This window comes from Salvelinus namaycush, unplaced genomic scaffold (assembly GCF_016432855.1).
Source record: "Salvelinus namaycush isolate Seneca unplaced genomic scaffold, SaNama_1.0 Scaffold608, whole genome shotgun sequence".
In the NCBI taxonomy this organism is placed as follows: Eukaryota; Metazoa; Chordata; class Actinopteri; order Salmoniformes; family Salmonidae; genus Salvelinus; species Salvelinus namaycush.
The window spans coordinates 43,490-65,000 of record NW_024061318.1 but is presented as its reverse complement, the minus strand read 5'-3'; the positions used below and the strand labels follow the sequence as shown (position 1 = coordinate 65,000).

General features: G+C 44.4%; 2 protein-coding genes across 3 annotated transcripts in view; both read right to left on the bottom strand.

Moving 5' to 3' along the window:
* The window catches only part of LOC120042055 (ras-GEF domain-containing family member 1B-like), a 70,574-nt gene extending 62,941 nt beyond the window's left edge, over positions 1-7,633 (bottom strand). The window contains exon 1 of the mRNA XM_038986947.1: positions 7,367-7,633. The gene's annotated coding sequence lies outside the window, so the exon portion shown is untranslated. The remainder of the gene's footprint in view (positions 1-7,366) is intronic.
* A 3,112-nt stretch (positions 7,634-10,745) lies between these two features.
* Positions 10,746-21,113, bottom strand: LOC120042056. 2 transcript variants are annotated; one of them, XM_038986950.1, is made up of 4 exons: positions 20,992-21,113; positions 19,596-20,249; positions 14,569-14,798; positions 10,746-11,932 (listed from the first exon to the last, which is right to left on the bottom strand). In XM_038986950.1, exons 1-4 carry the CDS (start codon positions 21,062-21,064, stop codon positions 11,624-11,626), a joined length of 1,266 nt encoding a protein of 421 aa, XP_038842878.1. In that variant the 5' UTR covers positions 21,065-21,113; the 3' UTR covers positions 10,746-11,623. The 2 variants fall into 2 exon arrangements, with proteins under 2 accessions (XP_038842878.1, XP_038842876.1); XM_038986948.1 differs by lacking the exon at positions 20,992-21,113 and having other exon boundaries at positions 19,596-20,726.
* Between the last annotated feature and the right edge of the window lie 398 nt (positions 21,114-21,511).

The following is a 21,511-nucleotide window of genomic DNA, read 5'->3' as shown; positions in this document are numbered from 1 at the left end:
CCCAACGCTCTAACCACTAGGCTACCTGCTGGTTACTGATCCAACGCTCTAACCACTAGACTACCTGCTGGTTACTGGCCCAACACTCTAACCACTAGGCTACCTGCTGGTTACTGGTCCAACTCTCTAACCACTAGGCTACCTGCTGGTTACTGGCCCAACGCTCTAACCACTAGGCTACCTGCTGGTTACTGGCCCAACGCTCTAACCACTAGGCTACCTGCTGGTTACTGGCCCAACGCTCTAACCACTAGGCTACCTGCTGGTTACTGGCCCAACGCTCTAACCACTAGGCTACCTGCTGGTTACTGGCCCAACGCTCTAACCACTAGGCTACCTGCTGGTTACTGTCCCAACGCTCTAACCACTAGACTACCTGCTGGTTACTGGCCCAACGCTCTAACCACTAGGCTACCTGCTGGTTACTGGCCCAACGCTCTAACCACTAGGCTACCTGCTGGTTACTGGCCCAACGCTCTAACCACTAGGCTACCTGCTGGTTACTGTCCCAACGCTCTAACCACTAGGCTACCTGCTGGTTACTGGCCCAACACTCTAACCACTAGGCTACCTGCTGGTTACTAGTCCCAACACTCTAACCACTAGGCTACCTGCTGGTTACTGGCCCAACACTCTAACCACTAGGCTACCTGCTGGTTACTGTCCCAACGCTCTAACCACTAGGCTACCTGCTGGTTACTGATCCAACGCTCTAACCACTAGGCTACCTGCTGGTTACTGGCCCAACGCTCTAACCACTAGGCTACCTGCTGGTTACTGGCCCAACGCTCTAACCACTAGACTACCTGCTGGTTACTGGCCCAACGCTCTAACCACTAGGCTACCTGCTGGTTACTGTCCCAACGCTCTAACCACTAGACTACCTGCTGGTTACTGGCCCAACACTCTAACCACTAGACTACCTGCTGGTTACTGGCCCAACGCTAGGGCTACCTGCTGGTTACTGGCCCAACACTCTAACCACTAGGCTACCTGCTGGTTACTGGCCCAACGCTCTAACCACTAGGCTACCTGCTGGTTACTAGTCCAACGCTCTTACGACTAGGCTACCTGCTGGTTACTAGTCCAACACTCTAACCACTAGGCTACCTGCTGGTTACTGGTCCAACACTCTAACCACTAGGCTACCTGCTGGTTACTGGCCCAACACTCTAACCACTAGACTACCTGCTGGTTCCTGGCCCAACGCTCTAACCACGAGGCTACCTGCTGGTTACTGGTCCAACGCTCTAACCACTAGGCTACCTGCTGGTTACTGGCCCAACGCTCTAACCACTAGGCTACCTGCTGGTTACTGGCCCAACGCTCTAACCACGAGGCTACCTGCTGGTTACTGGCCCAACGCTCTAACCACTAGGCTACCTGCTGGTTCCTGGCCCAACGCTCTAACCACTAGGCTACCTGCTGGCCCAACGTTCTAACCACTAGGCTACCTGCTGGTTACTGGCCCAACGCTCTAACCACGAGGCTACCTGCTGGTTACTGGCCCAACACTCTAACCACTAGGCTACCTGCCGCCTCTACACTCTAACCTCTAGACTACCTGCCCCCTCTACACTCTAACCACTAGGCTACCTGCTGGTTACTGGCCCAACACTCTAACCTCTAGGCTACCTGCCCCCCCTCCACTCTAACCACTAGGCTACCTGCCTCCTCTACACTCTAACCACTAGACTATCTGCCCCCTCTACACTCTAACCACTAGGCTACCTGCTGGTTCCTGGCCCAATGCTCTAACCACTAGGCTACCTGCTGGCCCAACGTTCTAACCACTAGGCTACCTGCTGGTTACTGGCCCAACGCTCTAACCACGAGGCTAGCTGCTGGTTACTGGCCCAACACTCTAACCACTAGGCTACCTGCTGGTTACTGTCCCAACGCTCTAACCACTAGGCTACCTGCTGGTTACTGATCCAACGCTCTAACCACTAGACTATCTGCCCCCTCTACACTCTAACCACTAGGCTACCTGCTGGTTACTGTCCCAACGCTCTAACCACTAGGCTACCTGCTGGTTACTGATCCAACGCTCTAACCACTAGACTACCTGCTGGTTACTGGCCCAACACTCTAACCACTAGGCTACCTGCTGGTTACTGGTCCAACTCTCTAACCACTAGGCTACCTGCCCCCCCTCCACTCTAACCACTAGGCTACCTGCCTCCTCTACACTCTAACCACTAGACTATCTGCCCCCTCTACACTCTAACCACTAGGCTACCTGCTGGTTCCTGGCCCAACGCTCTAACCACTAGGCTACCTGCTGGCCCAACGTTCTAACCACTAGGCTACCTGCTGGTTACTGGCCCAACGCTCTAACCACGAGGCTAGCTGCTGGTTACTGGCCCAACACTCTAACCACTAGGCTACCTGCTGGTTACTGGCCCAACACTCTAACCACTAGGCTACCCGCTGGTTACTGGCCCAACGCTCTAACCACTAGGCTACCCGCTGGTTACTGGCCCAACGCTCTAACCACTAGGCTACCTGCCGCCTCTACACTCTAACCACTAGGCTACCTGCCGCCTCTACACTCTAACCACTAGGCTACCTGCCTCCCCTCCACTCTAACCACTAGGCTACCTGCCACCTCTACACTCTAACCTCTAGACTACCTGCCCCCTCTACACTCTAACCACTAGACTACCTGCCACCTCTACACTCTAACCTCTAGACTACCTGCCCCCTCTACACTCTAACCACTAGACTACCTGCCACCTCTACACTCTAACCACTAGGCTACCTGCCCCCTCTACACTCTAACCACTAGGCTACCTGCCACCTCTACACTCTAACCTCTAGACTACCTGCCCCCTCTACACTCTAACCACTAGACTACCTGCCCCCTCTACACTCTAACCACTAGACTACCTGCCACCTCTACACTCTAACCACTAGACTACCTGCCACCTCTACACTCTAACCACTAGACTACCATTCATCACCTTTATGTTTTGTTCTGTGATAATATAAGTCAGTTAACATGATCTTTATGAATTATAAAGCCTTTATGTACTTTAAATATATATATTATTAAATAAATATATATATATTATTAAATAAATATATATATATTATTAAATAAATTCTTCAAAATTCATAAAAAGTGACCGGTGAAGATGATGTCATAGAACCAAACGTATCAGATCTCCTAAGCCTGCGTTTTACCACAGACCTTGTTTTCGGACTTTATCCAAAAACCCTTCAAAAACAACTCCATAAATTTACCCCGTAGGATTTTGGCCAACAAACCATGTCAGAGTTTAGTGCCTACCAGAAGACACCGCTACCATTTCCCTCTATTCAGGAAGTGATTTGTTGTCGTTCCACGAGTGCCAGGGAAGGAGAGGGGTAGTAGCCACAAGACATAGATGGGATTGATCATTCTACACCCCCTGCACACACACACACAACTCCCTCACCCGTACACACACACACACACAACTCCCTCACCCGTACACACACACACACACACACACACACACACACACACACACACACACACACACACACAACTCCCTCACCCGTACACACACACACACACAACTCCCTCACCCGTACACACACACACACACACACACACACACAACTCCCTCACCCGTACACACACACACACACACACACACACACACACACAACTCTCTCATCCGTACACACACACACACACAACTCTCTCACCCGTACACACACACAACTCCCTCACCCGTACACACACACACACACAACTCTCTCATCCGTACACACACACACAACTTCTCACCCGTACACATACACACATCCCGTCTCCTTGATTGAGAACACCATAGTGATTTACATCAGAATGGCGAGAGTAGCAACCCGTGCATCTGTTGCACCATGTGTCTCTCTGGAAGGTAAAGATGGAGATCGTGAGACTATACGAGCCGACGTGTCAACGCCTCGGCTGAAACAAAGGCTAACGTTAGCGCGCCGCTGTTAGGATTAGTTAAGCCACTGGGTGTGTGTGTGGTAGAGCACAGCCTGAACAAAAGGAACAGATTGTCACCAGATATATATACGGACGGCTGGTTTAGATAGTAACCTCACTGGCTGTGTTTAAAAAACACACAACGATCATTCAATGACTAAAGTAATAAATAATACAAAACAGAAGGTATATTCATGAATTACTACATGTTGACATCTTTATTTAACCTGGCAAATCAAAACTAATTCGCACAAATAGAACCGACTGTCTGGTTTATAAATAGCAGTTACGGTAATATCCAAGACTTAAAAATAACCACATGTTTCCTATCCTATGTTTACACCAACACCAATCTGTTCCCAGTCATTCCTTGGCATCGCAGTTGGCACTACACTCTGCCCAGTCATTATCACACGCCAAGCCACCTGATGACTACACGGGCGATGTCTTGAGTCAAGATGTCACGTGGCGGTCTTAAGAACTCGGGTACTTTCTCCCGACGCGGAACAGATGGAATCCTTGTCATAGGCCATGATATGGAAGTAAAGGGTAGCGACAATGTTTTAGATGGTGATAGTGTCGCACTACAATCCCACATGAACAAAGAAAATTGGATACAGTTTACTATAGAATTCTGTAGTCAATTGTAGTAAACTGTAGAATAATGTACTACACACTGTAGTATCCCTCAATCATGTGTAGTACTTTAATATAGAATGTTGTAGTGTACTATAGTAAATACTACAGTATTACCACACAAGAAACACTAGTAGACTACAGAAATGTACACCAAAAACATTAGTCTGCAAAAACACAAAATCATTTTTAACTATAGTGAACAATACCCTGCCAATTCTCATCGCCCACATCGCAATTTGTGCCACAAGTGAGAAACCTACATGCCAAGTATCGACCATATATTGTGTTCCCTACATGTTATAAACTCTTCAGAACCCAGTCCTACCTACCCACCTACCCACCTACCTACCTACCTACCTACCTACCTACCTACCTACCTACCTACCATGGAAACAGGTTATGGAAAATGTGCTCTTTTTGTATTTCTCCAGTGGGTTTCCTGAAGGAAAAAGACCTCACTTCTATGTAAAAGATAATAAAACAACAACTACAGTAATTACTGTAGTATACACTACTATTTTCTTTACTCAAGTATTTATACTATAGTAAATTGTAAATACTACAGTATTCACTGTAGTGTTTTTGCAGAGTTCAGTCACTGACGGTGAGACCATCAGTTGTCCTGGGCTGTAAAAACACTACACAGGAAATCCTATTCCCACGCCTCAGGCCTGGGTGGAGTCATGCAGGGAGAGAGAGGTTTGGCCCTAAACATAGAGTACACACTGGCAGAATATCTGACCACTGTGACTGACCCAAAATGTATAAAAGTGTTGACTATGTACAAACTCAGTGAGCATAGCAGTACTATTGAGAGGCAGCTGAAGGCAGGCCAGGCTCTCAAGAAGACAGGCTACTGCCCGCAAAATGAGGTGAAAACTGAGCTGCACTTCCTAACCTGCCAAATGTATGACCATGTTAATGCATCTGAATTCGGCTAGTCAAACCGCATACTTCCTTTTTTTTTTTAACGAGAAAAAAAGTGGAAATAGTATTTTGTCTATTTTGAGGCGCTGTAGCCAGTGTACACTTCCTCAACACAGTCTAAATTAATCTAAGATTACTCAAGAAATCTGTCATTCATTTTGACGTTCTTTCCAAAGGAGATCTTAGTTGCGCAATTTTTACATCTAACTAACATGTTTGGTGCAGTGTTTTTCAATTTAAAAAACATGTGCATGAAAACCCGTCTCGTTGACTGACAAAGACTTCCTTGGAGACTGTTGACCAATCACCGACAAAGGGACGTAGTTTGCCTCCATTAAAAAAATGTGTCCCCGAACAGTTAAAAACACCGAAGTCCAACACGAACATAAACATCACAAAATGTCGTCATAATATATGCAAACGCCTTTAGAGACACATTTCCCTCAGATTACACAGAGCCACAAAGAACCCGAAAACAAATCCAATTTTGATTAACTCCCATATCAGCCGAAATACCAGTGTGCCATCACAACAGCAAGATTTGTGAAAAGGGCAACCAGTGAAGAACAAACACCATTGTGAAGTCGTTGGAATTGAAAGAGAGAGAAAATATACAACACTGTATATCGACATAATGACATTTTGAAATGTCTTTATTATTTTGGGAACTTTTGTAAGCGTAACGTTTACTGTTAATGTTTATTTCACGTTTGTTTATTATCTATTTCACTTGCTTTGCCAATGTAAACATATATGTTTCCCCATGCCAATAAAGCCCTTAAATTAAAATTGAAATTGAGAGAGGGAAGCGAGATGAAAGGGGGAGAGAAGAGGGACGAGAAGGGGATTCTTGGAGGAGCGTAAATAAACAGCGCTCCTCCTCCTCCTCCCTTAGTTAAACAATCTAAAGCATGAAGAATGCCACTCGCCTATAGCATGAAGAACTAGACATCGCTGGTTCACCGGCTGAGGTCTGGGACGGGGGCTAAGGGAAACCTATCTATATAGAATCTATGACTAAACCCTGTAGTTTAATAAAGGCCATGGAAGGGACCCAGATGAGGTAGTAAATAAAAACAACCCACTTAGGTAGTCACGTAAACAATGTCATGTTAGAAAACAGGTGCCGTTATAAAGTACATGCTGCGCTTTAGTGAGGAAAACACTCTTATTAAATACAGCAACAATACACGAACCTGTTCCGCATAGCCAGTCATTGCAGTGGGATAGAGGAAGTGTCTGCTGTGTGTTTCAGTCAAATCATACTAGCGTAGCATACACCTACCTAGGTCCCATGGGTTGACCAGTGGCTCCCAACAAGCGATACTAGGACCCCTGGGGGGTACTTAGTCTATCCACAGGGGTAATTGAGAAGACTTAAGAGACCATAGGTTTACTAGAAAAATGCACAAGAGGGGGTACTTCATGGGTACTCTGGGCAGAGGAACAATTCAGTTGGTGGTACACTGAAAACCAGTGGGCTTGGCAACTATTTTTTAAATGTTCATTTATTAGGCTACAAATATATTCCGTATATTCATCAAAGCACAGAGAATGAATCCAAAATAAAAAAAAACACGGCGCTTGAATCTCAACAAAACTCACAAGACAGACGCGGTAAAACAGAATGCTAAATACTTTCCCCCAAAAGGCAGCAACATACACAGCAGGCGGCACACATCGCCGTCCTCTCAGAGCGCACATAACACCTAGCCGTATTTTGATAGTAATTAAATATGGGTCAAAATTATTCTCAAACTAAACTCTAAAGCAAATTGATAAAAAATCCCAATATTTACACCAAAGTAGACGATAAAAATGAAAATATCTCACCTCAGAATAAGCAACTGCGCGCAGAATCCGTAATATATCTTTCCCACTAGGGTAAAGCGAGAGCACTTTCTCCAATGAAACCTGTGCGCTTCTACTGACTTTCAGCAGCAGGTTTCCTCTGCCCTGATACTCAGCATATTCACTTGCAAATCACGAGTAGAAGGAACGTGTATTCACGTTTTCACAAGGCTTGACCGAGTTGTTGGTATAACACACAAACATCCACAGTCATATGCAGCGCGACTGTGCAGCGGAGATCCTCACTCCAAGCGTCTTGACTTGTTTGAGCTGGAGAAACCGGGAAAATCTACTAATGACTTGGCGAAACTGCAGGCCAGCCAATCAGAGACGAGAAGGAGCTTGCAGGGGGGACTCGCTCACTTGTCAATGAGCAAGTTCGTTTTGCATAGCCCGGGGCCCCGGGTGTGTGGAGTTTGTACATTTTAGACCTTTCCATTGGTCCTCAAGTGAACTCTTTACTCACCCGGGGCAATGGTCCATGCAAAACGAGCGCTCTTTTGCAATTTTACGCATCATGATATGCGATAATAAATGAGGAAATCCTTGAACACAAGCATGTCATTACCATTGTAGGAATCTAATAATATACTGTCGTGAATGGTGTCTCAAGCAATGTTTTCTGGGGACTAAACAGTTGTGACATTCATTCATTGTTGAAATCATTTGATGTGAAACTTGTTGAAACAAGCACTCGTAGGCCTATACGCAGAATGTAGTTTAGTGTAATTGATCTAAACATGAATAACGAAGCATTTTAGGCACTTTTGTGCGTCCTAGCCTATGGGATTTGCAGATGACAGGCTGTTTAATACCCATGTGTTATTACTACAGTGCAGATATTTTGGCAAACGTATTAAAAATAGAAAACAGAAGCACCTTATTAACATAAGTATTCAGACTCTTAGCTATGAGACTCAAAATTGAGCTCAGGTGCATCCAGATTACATTGATCATCCTTGAGATGTTTCAACAACAACTCGATTGGAGTCCACCTGTGGTAAATTCAATTGATTGGACACGATTTGGAAAGGCACACACCCGTCTATAAGGTCCCACAGTTGACAGTGCATGTCAGAGCAAAAACCAAGCCATGAGGTCGAAGGAATTGACCGTAAAGCTTGAGACAGGATTGTGTCAAAGCACAAGAAGAAGTTTGGAACCACCAAGACTCTTCCTAGAGCTGGCCGCCTGGGCAAACTGAGCAATCAGGGGAGAAGGGCCTTGGTTAGGGAGGTAACCAAGAACCTGATGGTCACTCTGACAGAGCTACAGAGTTCATCTGTGGAGATGGGAGAACCTTCCAGAAGGACAACCATCTCTGCAGCACTCCACCAATCAGGTCTTTATGGTAGAGCGGCCAGACGGAAGCCACTCCTCTGTAAAAGGCACACGACAGCCCGCTTGGAGTTTGCCAAAAGGCACCTAAAGGACTCTCAGACTATGAGAAACAAGATTCTCTGGTCTGATGAAACCAAGATTGAACTCTTTGGCCTGAATGCCAAGTGTCACGTCTGGAGGAAACCTGGCACCATCCCTACGGTGAAGCATGGTGGTGACAGCATCATGCTGTGGGGATATTTTTCAGCAAACACACTGGAGACTAGTCAGGATCGAGGGAAAGATGAACAGAGCAAAGTACAGAGAGATCATTGATGAAAACCTGCTCTAGAGCGCTCAGGACCTCAGACTGGGGCAAAGGTTCACCTTCCAACAGGACAACGACCCAAAGCACACAGTCAAAACAACACAGGAGTGGCTTCGGGACTCTGAATGTCTTTGAGTGGCCCAGCCAGAGACCGGACTTGAACCCGATCAAACATCTCTGGAGAGACCTGAAAATAGCTGTGCAGCGACGCTCCCCATCCAACCTGACAGAGCTTGAGAGGATCTGCAGAGAAGAATGGGAGAAACTCCTCAAATACAGGTGTACCAAGCTTGTAGCGTCATACCCAAGAAGAATCAAGGCTTTAATCACTGCCAAAGGTGCTTCAACAAAGTACAGAGTAAAGGGTCTGAATACTTATGTAAATGTGATAGCATTTGTTAAAATGTATTAAAAATAAAAAACCTGCTTGTGTTCTTATTTTTCTTTCTCGTGTGTTTTTGTTCGACCGTGTTATTTTTAGTATTACATTGATATTGAGCTTGGTTTAAAACTTTATTGTAAGGTATTTCACTGTACTTGTGCATGTGACATAAAAACTTAAAATGCAGTTGTTTTCACACGTAGTTCTACCTACCTTTCGTGTGCCTAGGATTGTGGAACAGACACTACGTTCCAGCGCTCCGCTTGCGTAAAGTAACGACCTTAGTTTGCCGCCACGCCGGGGCGTTGAGAACGGACGCCAAGTTAGAAAGGGATGAATTCTGTTCCATGGTCAGTGTGAGTGCTGCTCTTTTCTAATTGGTCAGTGTGCGTGCTGCTCTTTTCTAATTGGTCAGTGTGCGTGCTGCTCTTTTCTCATTGGTCAGTGTGCGTGCTGCTCTTTTCTCATTGGTCAGTGTGCGTGCTGCTCTTTTCTAATTGGTCAGTGTGGGTGCTGCTCTTTTCTAATTGGTCAGTGTGCGTGCTGCTCTTTTCTAATTGGTCAGTGTGCGTGCTGCTCTTTTCTCATTGGTCAGTGTGCGTGCTGCTCTTTTCTCATTGGTCAGTGTGCGTGCTGCTCTTTTCTAATTGGTCAGTGTGGGTGCTGCTCTTTTCTAATTGGTCAGTGTGGGTGCTGCTCTTTTCTCATTGGTCAGTGTGCGTGCTGCTCTTTTCTAATTGGTCAGTGTGCGTGCTGCTCTTTTCTCATTGGTCAGTGTGTGTGCTGCTCTTTTCTCATTGGTCAGTGTGGGTGCTGCTCTTTTATAATTGGATAACATATCTGTCGGTCCGTCAAAAGTTAAATTCATACAAACTTTTTTTGTCCGTGAAAACGGATGGACATTTTCTGGATAGGGTTGAATCATCTCCGCCGTCCGCCGACGTACGTCTCCCACTGAGAGCTTTAGTCATTCAAATAAGTTTGTCCTCCTCACAACCACCAGGATGTGGGGGAACTTAAAGATGTACTCCAGGCGATTTTTGAACTTGTCCTGTTGAATAGCAACATCCCAAGTATAAATACACTAAAGTACACACACTAAAGGGCAACAAACATTTTTCAGAGACAAATTGTGTTTTTACAATTTTTTTTTTTTTAGACAACTGCAAAGTTCAAGGAGTTGGTTTGATGGGAAGTTGTGATGCCTCCTCTTGCTTGAGGAACAAAAGAGGAACCCCCCCACTGTGCTACGTTAGGACTAACCTGGACCACCTATCGAGATAGGCCTTTTGTTCAGTAGCTCAGGTGTTAAATGACGTGAAAAGGGAGACTGAAGTGGCACTTTTTAATATTAATTCAGGACAAATAGGAAAAACCCTCAGTAAAAAAAAATAACATCAGTCATCAGTCAAATCTCTTGCAATTTCAATTCAGTTCCCGTAGTGACTGAGTTGATAGTGAATTGACCTCAACTCAACCCTCCAACGTTTCGTTCTTCACACCTCCTGGTTGGGCAGCTCTGTGGTAAATAGCTAACCTCCTCTCAGACCACCTGCCTATTCAACTAGCCGTCAACACGTCTATTGGCCATGAGAGACGCTGCAGTAGCCCTGACGATGACGATGATGATGATGATGATGGTGACTTCCTAAAAACAGAGTCTGAGAAGGCTGACAGACATTCACACCTTTTCAACAGGAACACTCATACATACTTGGGGTGTGTTCATTAGGTGTCAAACGAAACCAAAATGGAATGAAGCACAGGAGCAAACCTGTCAGCAAAGTGAACAGAACAGATGAGAGTATCCTTACAAGAGAACCATGTGAACACCAATACAGTTTATCGGTGAAGTTGACAATAAAGTAGATTGTAAAAAAAGGTTGAGAGAATAATACAGAATTTCAGTTGCTTCACTGAGACCACTGAACCCGTAACGTCAAGGTTAAACCATTTTATGGTTAATAAAACAATTAACAAAAACAGATGTATTTAATGTAGGCTCTACACTCCAACAAGAGGTCAACATACATTCTGAAAGGCATGGAGTGCTTACCCCCCCCACCAGACCTGGGGTCAAAAACACAGCCCTAGTATATGAGCAGATTACACACCCCTGAACTTAAGATGACCCAGGTCTGTATCCCAGGTCTGTATCCCAGGTCTGTATCCCAGGTCTGTATCCCAGGTCTGTATCCCACCCTTTCTTCTATAAGGCCTCTGAGTCCGTCCAGTCTCTGTCCTCAGTTCCATCATCATGTCTGGTGATGGTCGAGGCCCCGGCAGCAGCCTCACCTACCGCCTCCACCCTGCTACACTGGTGGCAACAGCTGCAGCTGTGATGTTGTGTCTGCTTCTGTCTATGCTGGTTCTGGGCCAGGCCACTGAGGAGCGTCAGTACCCTAATCTCATGCGCCATACGGGCCTTCTCCCTCCGGTCCTCCCTGTCCGCCGTCTCCCGCTGCCTCGTCTCCTCCCTCTCCAGCCACTGAGAGAGCAAGTCCTGCTGCCAGCGAGCCTGACAAAGAGACAAAGAGACAAAGAGTTTAGACACTGAGTTTTCTACCAAAAGCATTATGATGTACACTCAGTGGACAGTTTATTAGGTACACGTATCTAGTACCGGGTCGGACCCTCCTTTAACTACAGAACAGCCTGAATTCTTCGGGCATGGACACGTTGCTCAATTGGTATCAAGGGACCTAATGTGCGCCAGGAAAACATTCCTCACACCATTACACCACCAGGCTACGACTGATGTACTCCTTACAGAAAGTTAGTTACGCAACATTCAGTGAGTATATAACGCATCTCTTAATGTTGAGTTAACGGAACCACTTTACAACCAGAATAGGCTGTAGTTAATATGGTTTTGATTGTGACGGCGGAGCCATTTGAAGCGAATAGGCCGACATCAAGTAGTCTACACACTGGGACGTTTTTGTAGGACATAAGCCTACATTTACTGATAGATGAATCAATTAGCCTAGATGGCAATCTAACAACATATTCATATTCAGAGTTAACATCTAGCTAGATGTTTTCTGGTCCCCCCTTCTTCAGGTGGTGTATAATATAGTCTATAGGACAATATGCACAAAGATGTCGGCAATTTCTCTGAAAAACCATAAACAAAATCAGATAATTATTGAATCCTATTTCGACAGATTGCACATCAAAATATCAAACCATTCATTATTTACTGAATACGTTAGATGAAATAGCTTACTTTTTGAATCATAGGATCCCATCTCAGTTGTCTTACTAGGTACCGGAAAGAATGTGTTGAGAGCTCTGCCACTAAGGTAAACTGTCCATAAACCCCCCCTCCATCGCCCCCCCAAAATGTGTTGTTGTTGCGCAAAAAGAGGTCCATTTATCACAATATGACTTTACGTCCATATCGCCCAGCTCTATGTTCAACGGTGCTAACATGCTAACAGTTAGCAGAACTGTATGTTGTGCGTCTGAAGTACTTCCCCATCATGTATTGGAACTACAGGGTGCCATTTGGGACACATCACGCATACGGCGCAGTCGGAAAGTATTCAGACCCCTTTTCCCACATTTTGATACGTTAACAGCCTTATTCTAAAAAATTATTAAATGTATTGTTTTCCTCATCAATCTACACACAATAACAAAGCAAAAAATGGTTTTTAGAAATTTTTGCAAAAAAATACATACGGAAATATCACCTTTACATAAGTATTCAGAGCCTTTACTCAGTACTTTGTTGAAGCACTTTTGACAGTGATTACAGCCTCGAGTCTTCTTGGATATGAAGCTACAAGCTTGGCACACCTGTATTTGGGGAGTTTCTCCCACTTTCTGCAGATCCTCTCAAGTTCTGTCAGGTTGGATGGGGAGCATCGCTGCACAGCTATTTTCAGGTCACTCTCGAGCAGGTTTTAATCAAGGATCTCGCTGTACTTTGCTCCGCTCATCTTTCCCTTGATCCTGACAAGTCTCCCAGTCCCTGAAAAACATCCCCACAGCATGATAATGTCACCACCATGCTTCACCGTAGCGATGGTGCCAGGTTTCCTCCAGACGTGACGCTTGGCATTCAGGCCAAAGAGTTCAGTCTTGGTTTCATTAGACCAGAGAATCTTGTTTCTCATGGTCTGAGAGTCCTTTAGGTGCCTTTTGGCAAACTCCAAGCGGGCTGTCGTGTGCCTTTTACAGAGGAGTGGCTTCAGTCTTTCCACTCTACCATAAAGGCCTGATTGGTGGAGTGCTGCAAAGATGGTTGTCCTTCTGGAAGGTTCTCCCATCTCCACAGAGGAACTCTGGAGCTCTGTCAGAGTGACCATTGGGTTCTTGGTCACCTCCTTGACCAAGGCCCTTCTCCCCCAATTCAGTTTGGGCGGGCGGCCAGCTCTAGGAAGAGTCTTGGTGGTTCCAAACTTCTTCCATTTAAGAATGATGGAGGCCACTGTGTTCTTGGGGACCTTCAATGCTGCAGAAATGTTTTGGTACCCTTCCCCAGATCTGTGCCTCGACACAATCATGTCTCGGATCTCTACAGACAATTCCTTCAACCTCATTGCTTGGTTTTTGCTCTGACATGCACTGTCAACTGTGGGACCTTATAGACGGGTGTGTGCCTTTCCAAATCATGTCCAATCAATTGATTTATCAAGGATGATAAATGGAAACAGGATGCACCTGAGCTCAATTTCGATTCTCATTGCAAATAATCTGAATACTTAATAAACATTTTTTTGTTGTCATTATGGGGTATTGTGATGTCATTATGGGGTAGTGTGATGTCATTATGGGGTAGTGTGATGTCATTATGGGGTAGTGTGATGTCATTATGGGGTATTGTGATGTCATTATGGGGTAGTGTGATGTCATTATGGGGTAGTGTGATGTCATTATGGGGTAGTGTGATGTCATTATGGGGTAGTGTGATGTCATTATGAGGTAGTGTGATGTCATTATGGAGTAGTGTGATGTCATTATGGGGTATTGTGATGTCATTATGGGGTATTGTGATGTCATTATGGGGTAGTGTGTAGATTGATGAGGATTTTATTTGATCCATTTTAGAACAAGGCTGTAACGTAACAAAATGTGGAAAAAGTCCAGGGGTCTGAATACTTTCTGAATGCCCTGTTTAGATACACATATCTATCCGTCTCTGACCTGCTCCTGCCTCTGGCCCTCCAGCTGTACCATCAGACCCCGGGACTCTGAGACCAGCCTCTGGAAGCAGTCTGCCAGGTGCTTCAACACAGGCTCTAGGGGCTGGGTGGAGGGAATGGTGATACCTCTGCCCAGGTTGGGGCTATGGTCTGGGGGTGGAGAGAAATGGGAAGCAGGCTGGGGTGGTGGCGGTGTTGACCTGGAGCTGCGGTCATCCTCCAATGGATGAACTGCAATGCAAGAGATTAAAAAGATTTCATTGAAATCAGAATATCTGATTAATTAAAGATTTATTATCACAACATTGGGCAATTTGTTTAACACTTTTTTGGTTACTACATGATTCCATGTGTTTTATTTCATAGATTTGATGTCTTCACTATTATTCTACAATGTAGAATCAACAGTTTACCCACATTGTTATTATAGTAAACGAAAACAGAAACGAAAATAAAAACGAAAATTGGAAAAACAATTTAGCAAAATAAAAAATATAAAAGTAACACTTGAAAAACAAACTACTGAAACCAATATTTTGGACGGAAAAAGAAAAGAAACAACTTGTTTAGTTTTTCTTGTTCTAAAAACTTTTGGGCAAAAATCAAACTTTGGTTTTCAAGCTTTTTGTATGATGTTTTGGAGCTTCTGAATCTGGCGGGTAAATGTTGCCAGTAGACAGCAATGTTTCAAATAGGCCTTGTGCATCACTATCACTATCTAACAGGGAAGAAATCAGAGGATGAGCACGGAGCGTGACTGGGCCAAGCTAGAACAGCTTGTGAAGTTGTTGGAGCCGTTTACCAACTTCAAACTGAGAGCCAGCTGTGTGTCTGATGTGGTGCCTTCTCAACCTTGAGGCCATTCAACTACTGTTGCAAAACATGTCCTTCTGAAGTCACTGTGTGAGCACTTCACATGGCCTCATATTCTGTTTTTATAAATCTTATGGTCATTCACAATATACATCTACATAATAGTGTTAAACAAATCAAAATATATTTATATATTTTAGATTCTTCAAAGTAGCCACCCTTTGCCTTGATGACAGCTTTGCACACTCTTGGCATTAAAATAAAACTGAAACTAAATAAAAACTAGTAAATTAACTCTTAAAACGAACTGAAACTAAAATGAATTAGAAATAAACATGAATATTAAATCATAAAACTATAATAACCTTGGTACATTGTGCTTCAGCCAATCTGATGTCGAATTAACTGCCTTAGGAGCTTGGAAGCCAATCGGATTTGTTAGAAATGATTATTTAAAAAAAAAGTTAGACTCAGCGAGATGACATTGGAATGAGTGTGATGCAAAACTTTGCTCTCACAAAGTCACACAGAGTATTTGAACATGTGCTCAGCGCGGGGCGGGGCGCTTCACGCTAGAGGGCGACCGATTATGATTTTTCAACGCCGATGCCGATTATTGGAGGACCAAAAAAAGCCAATACCGATTAATCGGACGATGTTTATTTATTTATTTGTAATAATGACAATTACAACAATACTGAATGAACACTTATTTTAACTTAATATAATACATCAATAAAATCTATTTAGCCTCAAATATATAATGAAACATGTTCAATTTGGTTTAAATAATGCAAAAACACAGTGTTGGAGAAGAAAGTAAAAGTGCAATATGTTCCATGTAAGAAAGCCAACGTTTCAGTTCCTTGCTCAGAACATGAGAACATATGAAAGCTGGTGGTTCCTTTTAACATGAGTCTTCAATATTCCCAGATAAGAAGTTTTAGGTTGTAGTTATTATAGGAATTATCGGACTATTTCCCTCTATACCATTTGTATTTCATTAACCTTTGACTATTGGATGTTCTTATAGGCACTTTAGTATTGCCAGTGTAACAATATAGCTTCCATCCCTCTCCTCGCTCCTCCCTGGGCTTGAACCAGCAACACAACGACAACAGCCACCCTCGAAGCAGCGTTACCCATGCAGAGCAAGGGGAACAACTACTAGAAGGCTCAGAGCGAGTGACGTTTGAAACGCTATTAGCGCGCGCTAACTAGCTAGCCATTTCACTTCGGTTACACCAGCCTAATCTCGGGAGTTGATAGGCTTGAAGTCATAAACAGCGCAATGCTTGACGCACAACGAAGAGCTGCTGGCAAAACGCACGAAAGTGCTGTTTGAATGAATGTTTACGCGCCTGCTTCTGCCTACCACCGCTCAGTCAGATACTTAGATACTTGTATGATTGTATGCTCAGTCGGATTATATGCTACGCAGGACACGCTAGATAAACTAGTAATATCATCAACCATGTGTAGTTAACTAGTGATTATGATTGATTGTTTTTTATAAGATAAGTTTAATGCTAGCTAGCAACTTACCTTGGCTACTACTGCATTCGCGTAACAGGCAGTCTCCTTGTGGAGTGCAACGAGAGAGAGGCAGGTCATTATTGCGTTGGACTAGTTAACTGTAAGGTTGCAAGATTGGATCCCCCAAGCTGACAAGGTAAAAATCTGTCGTTCTGCCCCTGAACAAGGCAGTTAACCCACTGTTCCTAGGCCGCCATTGAAAATAAGAATTTGTTCTTAACTGACTTGCCTAGTTAAATAAAGGTATAAAAAATAAAAATAAAATAAAGCGGCACCTAAAAATACCGATTTCCGATTGTTATGAAAACTTGAAATCGGCCCTAATTAATCGGCCATTCCGATTAATCGTTCGACTTCTACTCCGAAGTCCAAATGTTACAAAATGTTGTCAGAATATATGCACGAACTCTTCCGAACTGTTTCGTCTGGGAAGCATGCAGACTTCTTAAGGATCTATCATGGTCCACACACACCAACACAGTTGTGAAGAGGGCACGCCAACACCTCTTCCCCCTCAGGCGGCTGAAAATATTCGGCATGGGCCCTCAGATCTTCAAAAAGTTATACAGCTGCACCACTGAGAGCCTCTTGACTGGCTGCATCATCGCTTGGTATGGCAACTGCTTGGCATCCGACCGCAAGGCGCTACAGAGGGCGGTGCGTACAGTAGAGCTCCCTGCAATCCAGGACCTCTATACCAGGCGGTGTCAGATGAAGGCCCTAAAATGTGTCAGACTAGCCACTCAAGTCATAGACTGTTCTCTCGGCTACCGCACGGCAAGCGCTACCGACGCACCAAGTCTGGAACCAGCAGGACCCTGAACAGCTTCTACCCCCAAGCCATAATAGTTAACCAAATATCGGCATTGATCTTTTTTGCACTAACTTTTAATGACCCATCACACACACTACTGCTACTGTTTATCATCTGTTACTATTCCTAGTTGTATGTTCATATCTACCTCAATTACTTCGTACCCCTGCACACTCGGAGCGGCAGGTAGCCTAGTGGTAAAAGCGTTGGGCCAGTAACCGAAAGGTTGCTAGATCGAATCCCCGAGCTGACAAGGTAAAAATCTGTCGTTCTGCCCCTGAACAAGGCAGTTAACCCACTGTTCCTAGGCTGTTATTGTAAATAAGAATTTGTTCTTGAACTGACTTGCCTAGTTAAATAAAGGTTACATTTTTAAAGATTACATAAAAATTGACTCGGTACTGGAAGCCAAGTTATCGTTACTCATTGTTTCCTCTGTCCCATCAGCACCCTGTTGGTTATACTGACAGCAGTGACATTCAAGCAATAAAATCTCACAAAAGTGTGGTGATAATCAACTCACCGCAGCACAAATATCTCCTATAGTCAATCCTTTAAACAACGTCCAAGACGCTGTCAGACGCCTGGAAGAGGTGATTATCTCAAAAGCTAAGGACCTTTAGGACATAGCCATGACTTTCAGGACGTAACGTCACCTTAGAGCCGCCTGGGCCGAACTGAGTACTAGAAAAGGATATTCAGATCCACCCACTCCAGAGGCTCAAAGTAGGCAGCACACAGTGCCTCCAAAACCAGCAACAAGTCCCATGTGGGAGCATTAGGTTTAGAGACTGGTCTGAGGCAACGTACACCTTTCAGGAACCACACAACCAGGGGGTGGGCCCCTGGTGAGACTCTGTCAGTTCCTGTTCACACCGAGGCGAATAGCAGAATAATTGAAGGAATGAATCCGAGCCTGACACGTATCACCTGTGGAAGGCAGGGCTTCCAGCGAGGCGCAGATTTCATTGGCCTGGTGAGGTGTGATTGTAGATCCTTCAACCGAAGTCACGAGAGTGCGACTCTCCCATAGTATGTTGTATCAATATTGACTGGCTGAAAGGGAACGAAACGCATAGGTTGCTGGCATACCTTGTCAATAGACTGCTTAGAGGGTAAAGAAACCAATGTAATTTTGTGATTGGGGTGAACTATCCCTTTAACACTGAAGAGGGAATCTTCTAACTTTTCCCACCTAATATCAGGAACAGCACCATCTAGTGGTCAGAACTGGGTAATAACAGGATGCAGGATGGGACATAAACCTAACAACTTAAATGACTAATTTCTCTGAACTATGGGGGGGAGGGGGCATCACCAAATTCACTGGAAATACATTACATAGGATGAAGAAATGAGCCGCAACTCCATACTACTTGTCAGACACAGAGAACTGATAGTATATATTCAACGTTGGGGTGGGATTGGAGTGGAGTGTGATGGTTCCGTGGGTGGATTTCAACCATTTCTTTGGATTCCTCATTTATAACTCATTGTTATAAAAAAAAATAAAAGTTTAGTCCCAAATCGAATGTTAGGTACTATATTTATTTACTATTATATGAATCCTATAAATACAAATGTTTTTTTTAAATGGCCAATTTCAATGCAATCAATTCATTTAAATTTCTCAGCGATGAAATTATATTTCAACAAAATACTGTTGTTTCAGGAACGCTAATCTTATCTGTTTCTACCAACAGAACTGATTTCAGAACAATGTGAGACGGTGGGTGTGCTTTTTGAGCTGGAAAGACACTCATTCAATATCATCTCGCTGAGTCTACCTTTGATGATTCATGATAATCAGTGGCATTGATAGCAGAAAGTGTGAGACACAGACAGACAGACAGTAGAATACATACCAGCAGGTTCATGATAGTCGTTGCTGTGCTCTAGAAAAGCATCATGGCGTCTTCCACCCGGGCCAACCAGTGACCGAGTGGTGATTCCTACACTGTTGAACTCGTAGTCGTCGGTGTCGTCTGCCTCCCTGTCCTCCTCCTCCACCTTCATCTCAGACACCATATACCGTGACTGCCGTCCTGCTGTCCCCGCAGGAGATCCAAAATGGCGTCCTCCAATCCCTTCAGATCCCAAATAGCGCCCTGTTTCTGCGATCAATTCAGACCCAAAATGACACCCTCCTAATAATCCTCCTATGCCTTCAGGAGATCCAAAATGGCACCCTCCTCCAGTCCCTTCCATAGCGCGATTTCTCCCCAGCACAGCATCCATCTCAGAGTAGTACCTGAAACTGCAGGGCTGGGAGTCATCCACGCTCATCAGCAGCTTGGCTCTGACATAGTTGGCCTTGAGGGTCTTGACGCGGAGCCGGCACTGGTGAGGGCTGCGGGAGAAGCCCAAGTCACACATGCGGGCTGAGAGGTGTTTGAAGACGTGGCGGTTCCGGACATTCTCTGCCAGGCTCTTCTGCACTCGCTCGTCACTCCAGGCACACAGCAACACCTGGGTCTCTTCCACTGTCCAGTTGACGGAGCGCTCGGCCTCTCGCTTTCCTGCAGTAAAGAGTACAGTTACAGTACAGTAAATGTTCAAACGCGATGGCTGACTGTGGTAACACCTTATCAACATGTACAGTAGCTGGGTTTATACAGTGCAGACTGGTGGGAGGAGCTATAGGAGTAATTTCTGGAATGGAATCGAACAGTATCAAACATATGGAAACCACATTTGACTCCGTTCCATTCCAGCCATTACAATGAGCGCGTCCTCCTATAGCTCCTACCATCAGCCTCCCCTGATACAGTGGTACAAACTGATATTACTAGATTTGTTGCCCTGAACCAAATGACGCTGAATTACAGGAAACAGGTGTGTCTTAATTCCTGGCTGCAAAAGTGTGAAGCATGACTGCTGATGGTGCTAGAGTCCCTTAGCTATGAAGTATCTAGAATATCTCAAATGTCAGCTAGAATGTTTGGCAACAATATCGTGCTAGTTATCACACAATTTTTGGGGAGTACCGGCTAGCTAGTTAGCTACTAAGCAAGAGTTAAGATAAGTTTCGGTTTCCTAACCAGTCTGCTTTGCGACATAGCTATCTAACATCAAAACGGGCATATCAAGTCTAAAAAAACATGAGCATCTTCGATAGCAAAGTGAAATCGAAACATTGCCAGGATGTGTAGCTAAGCTCTGTCCTGACTTTGGCTAGCTTCAGCACGTTATGAATGAGATGCATGCAACGTTAGCTATTTGTAAAACGTTAAAACATACAGCAACTTTTCAGAAACTTACTTTTAGTAGAAGTTGTCACCGAATTAGTAGAGTTGATAATTGGAGGATTCATTTTTGCTTTCGTTGTAAACATCCACAGATAACGGTGTGATTTTCTCTCTTCCGGTTTCAGAGTATTGTTTGCGTGACGTCACCAAGAGACAAGAGGAGTCCGTTTCATTTTTTGCAATAGCGTAAAATAACTGAAAGCTACAATTGAAATATAGAATGCAATATTAAAATACCACATGAAATGTTCCCAAGTAAAGTATGTGATCAGGAAAAAAAAGAGAAAAAAAAACCCATTTGAAAAGACAAACGTTTTTACTCATCATAACGTTTCAAAATGTCTGTCTCTCCTTTGAGATTAAAAAGAGGAACAAGACAATGTGAGAACAGTGTGTCTTGTAAAGGAGGAGGTGGTGAAAGCGTTTCTGAGCCCCCCAATACTGCCAAACGGCAGTGCATTCTGCAATGTACATATTACATTTTGGTCATTTAGCAGACACTTATCCAGAGCCACTCAGCCACAGCCATAGCC

Excerpts from the sequence above, each read along its gene's own strand:
- LOC120042056 (XM_038986948.1), bottom strand. The coding sequence starts at position 20,325 with ATGTTGATAAGGTGTTACCACAGTCAGCCATCGCGTTTGAACATTTAC. Across the intron at positions 14,799-19,595 it reads CGACTATCATGAACCTGCTG|TTCATCCATTGGAGGATGAC; the intron begins GTATGTATTCTA and ends CTTGCATTGCAG. Across the intron at positions 11,933-14,568 it reads AGGGCCAGAGGCAGGAGCAG|GCTCGCTGGCAGCAGGACTT; the intron begins GTCAGAGACGGA and ends TCTCTTTGTCAG.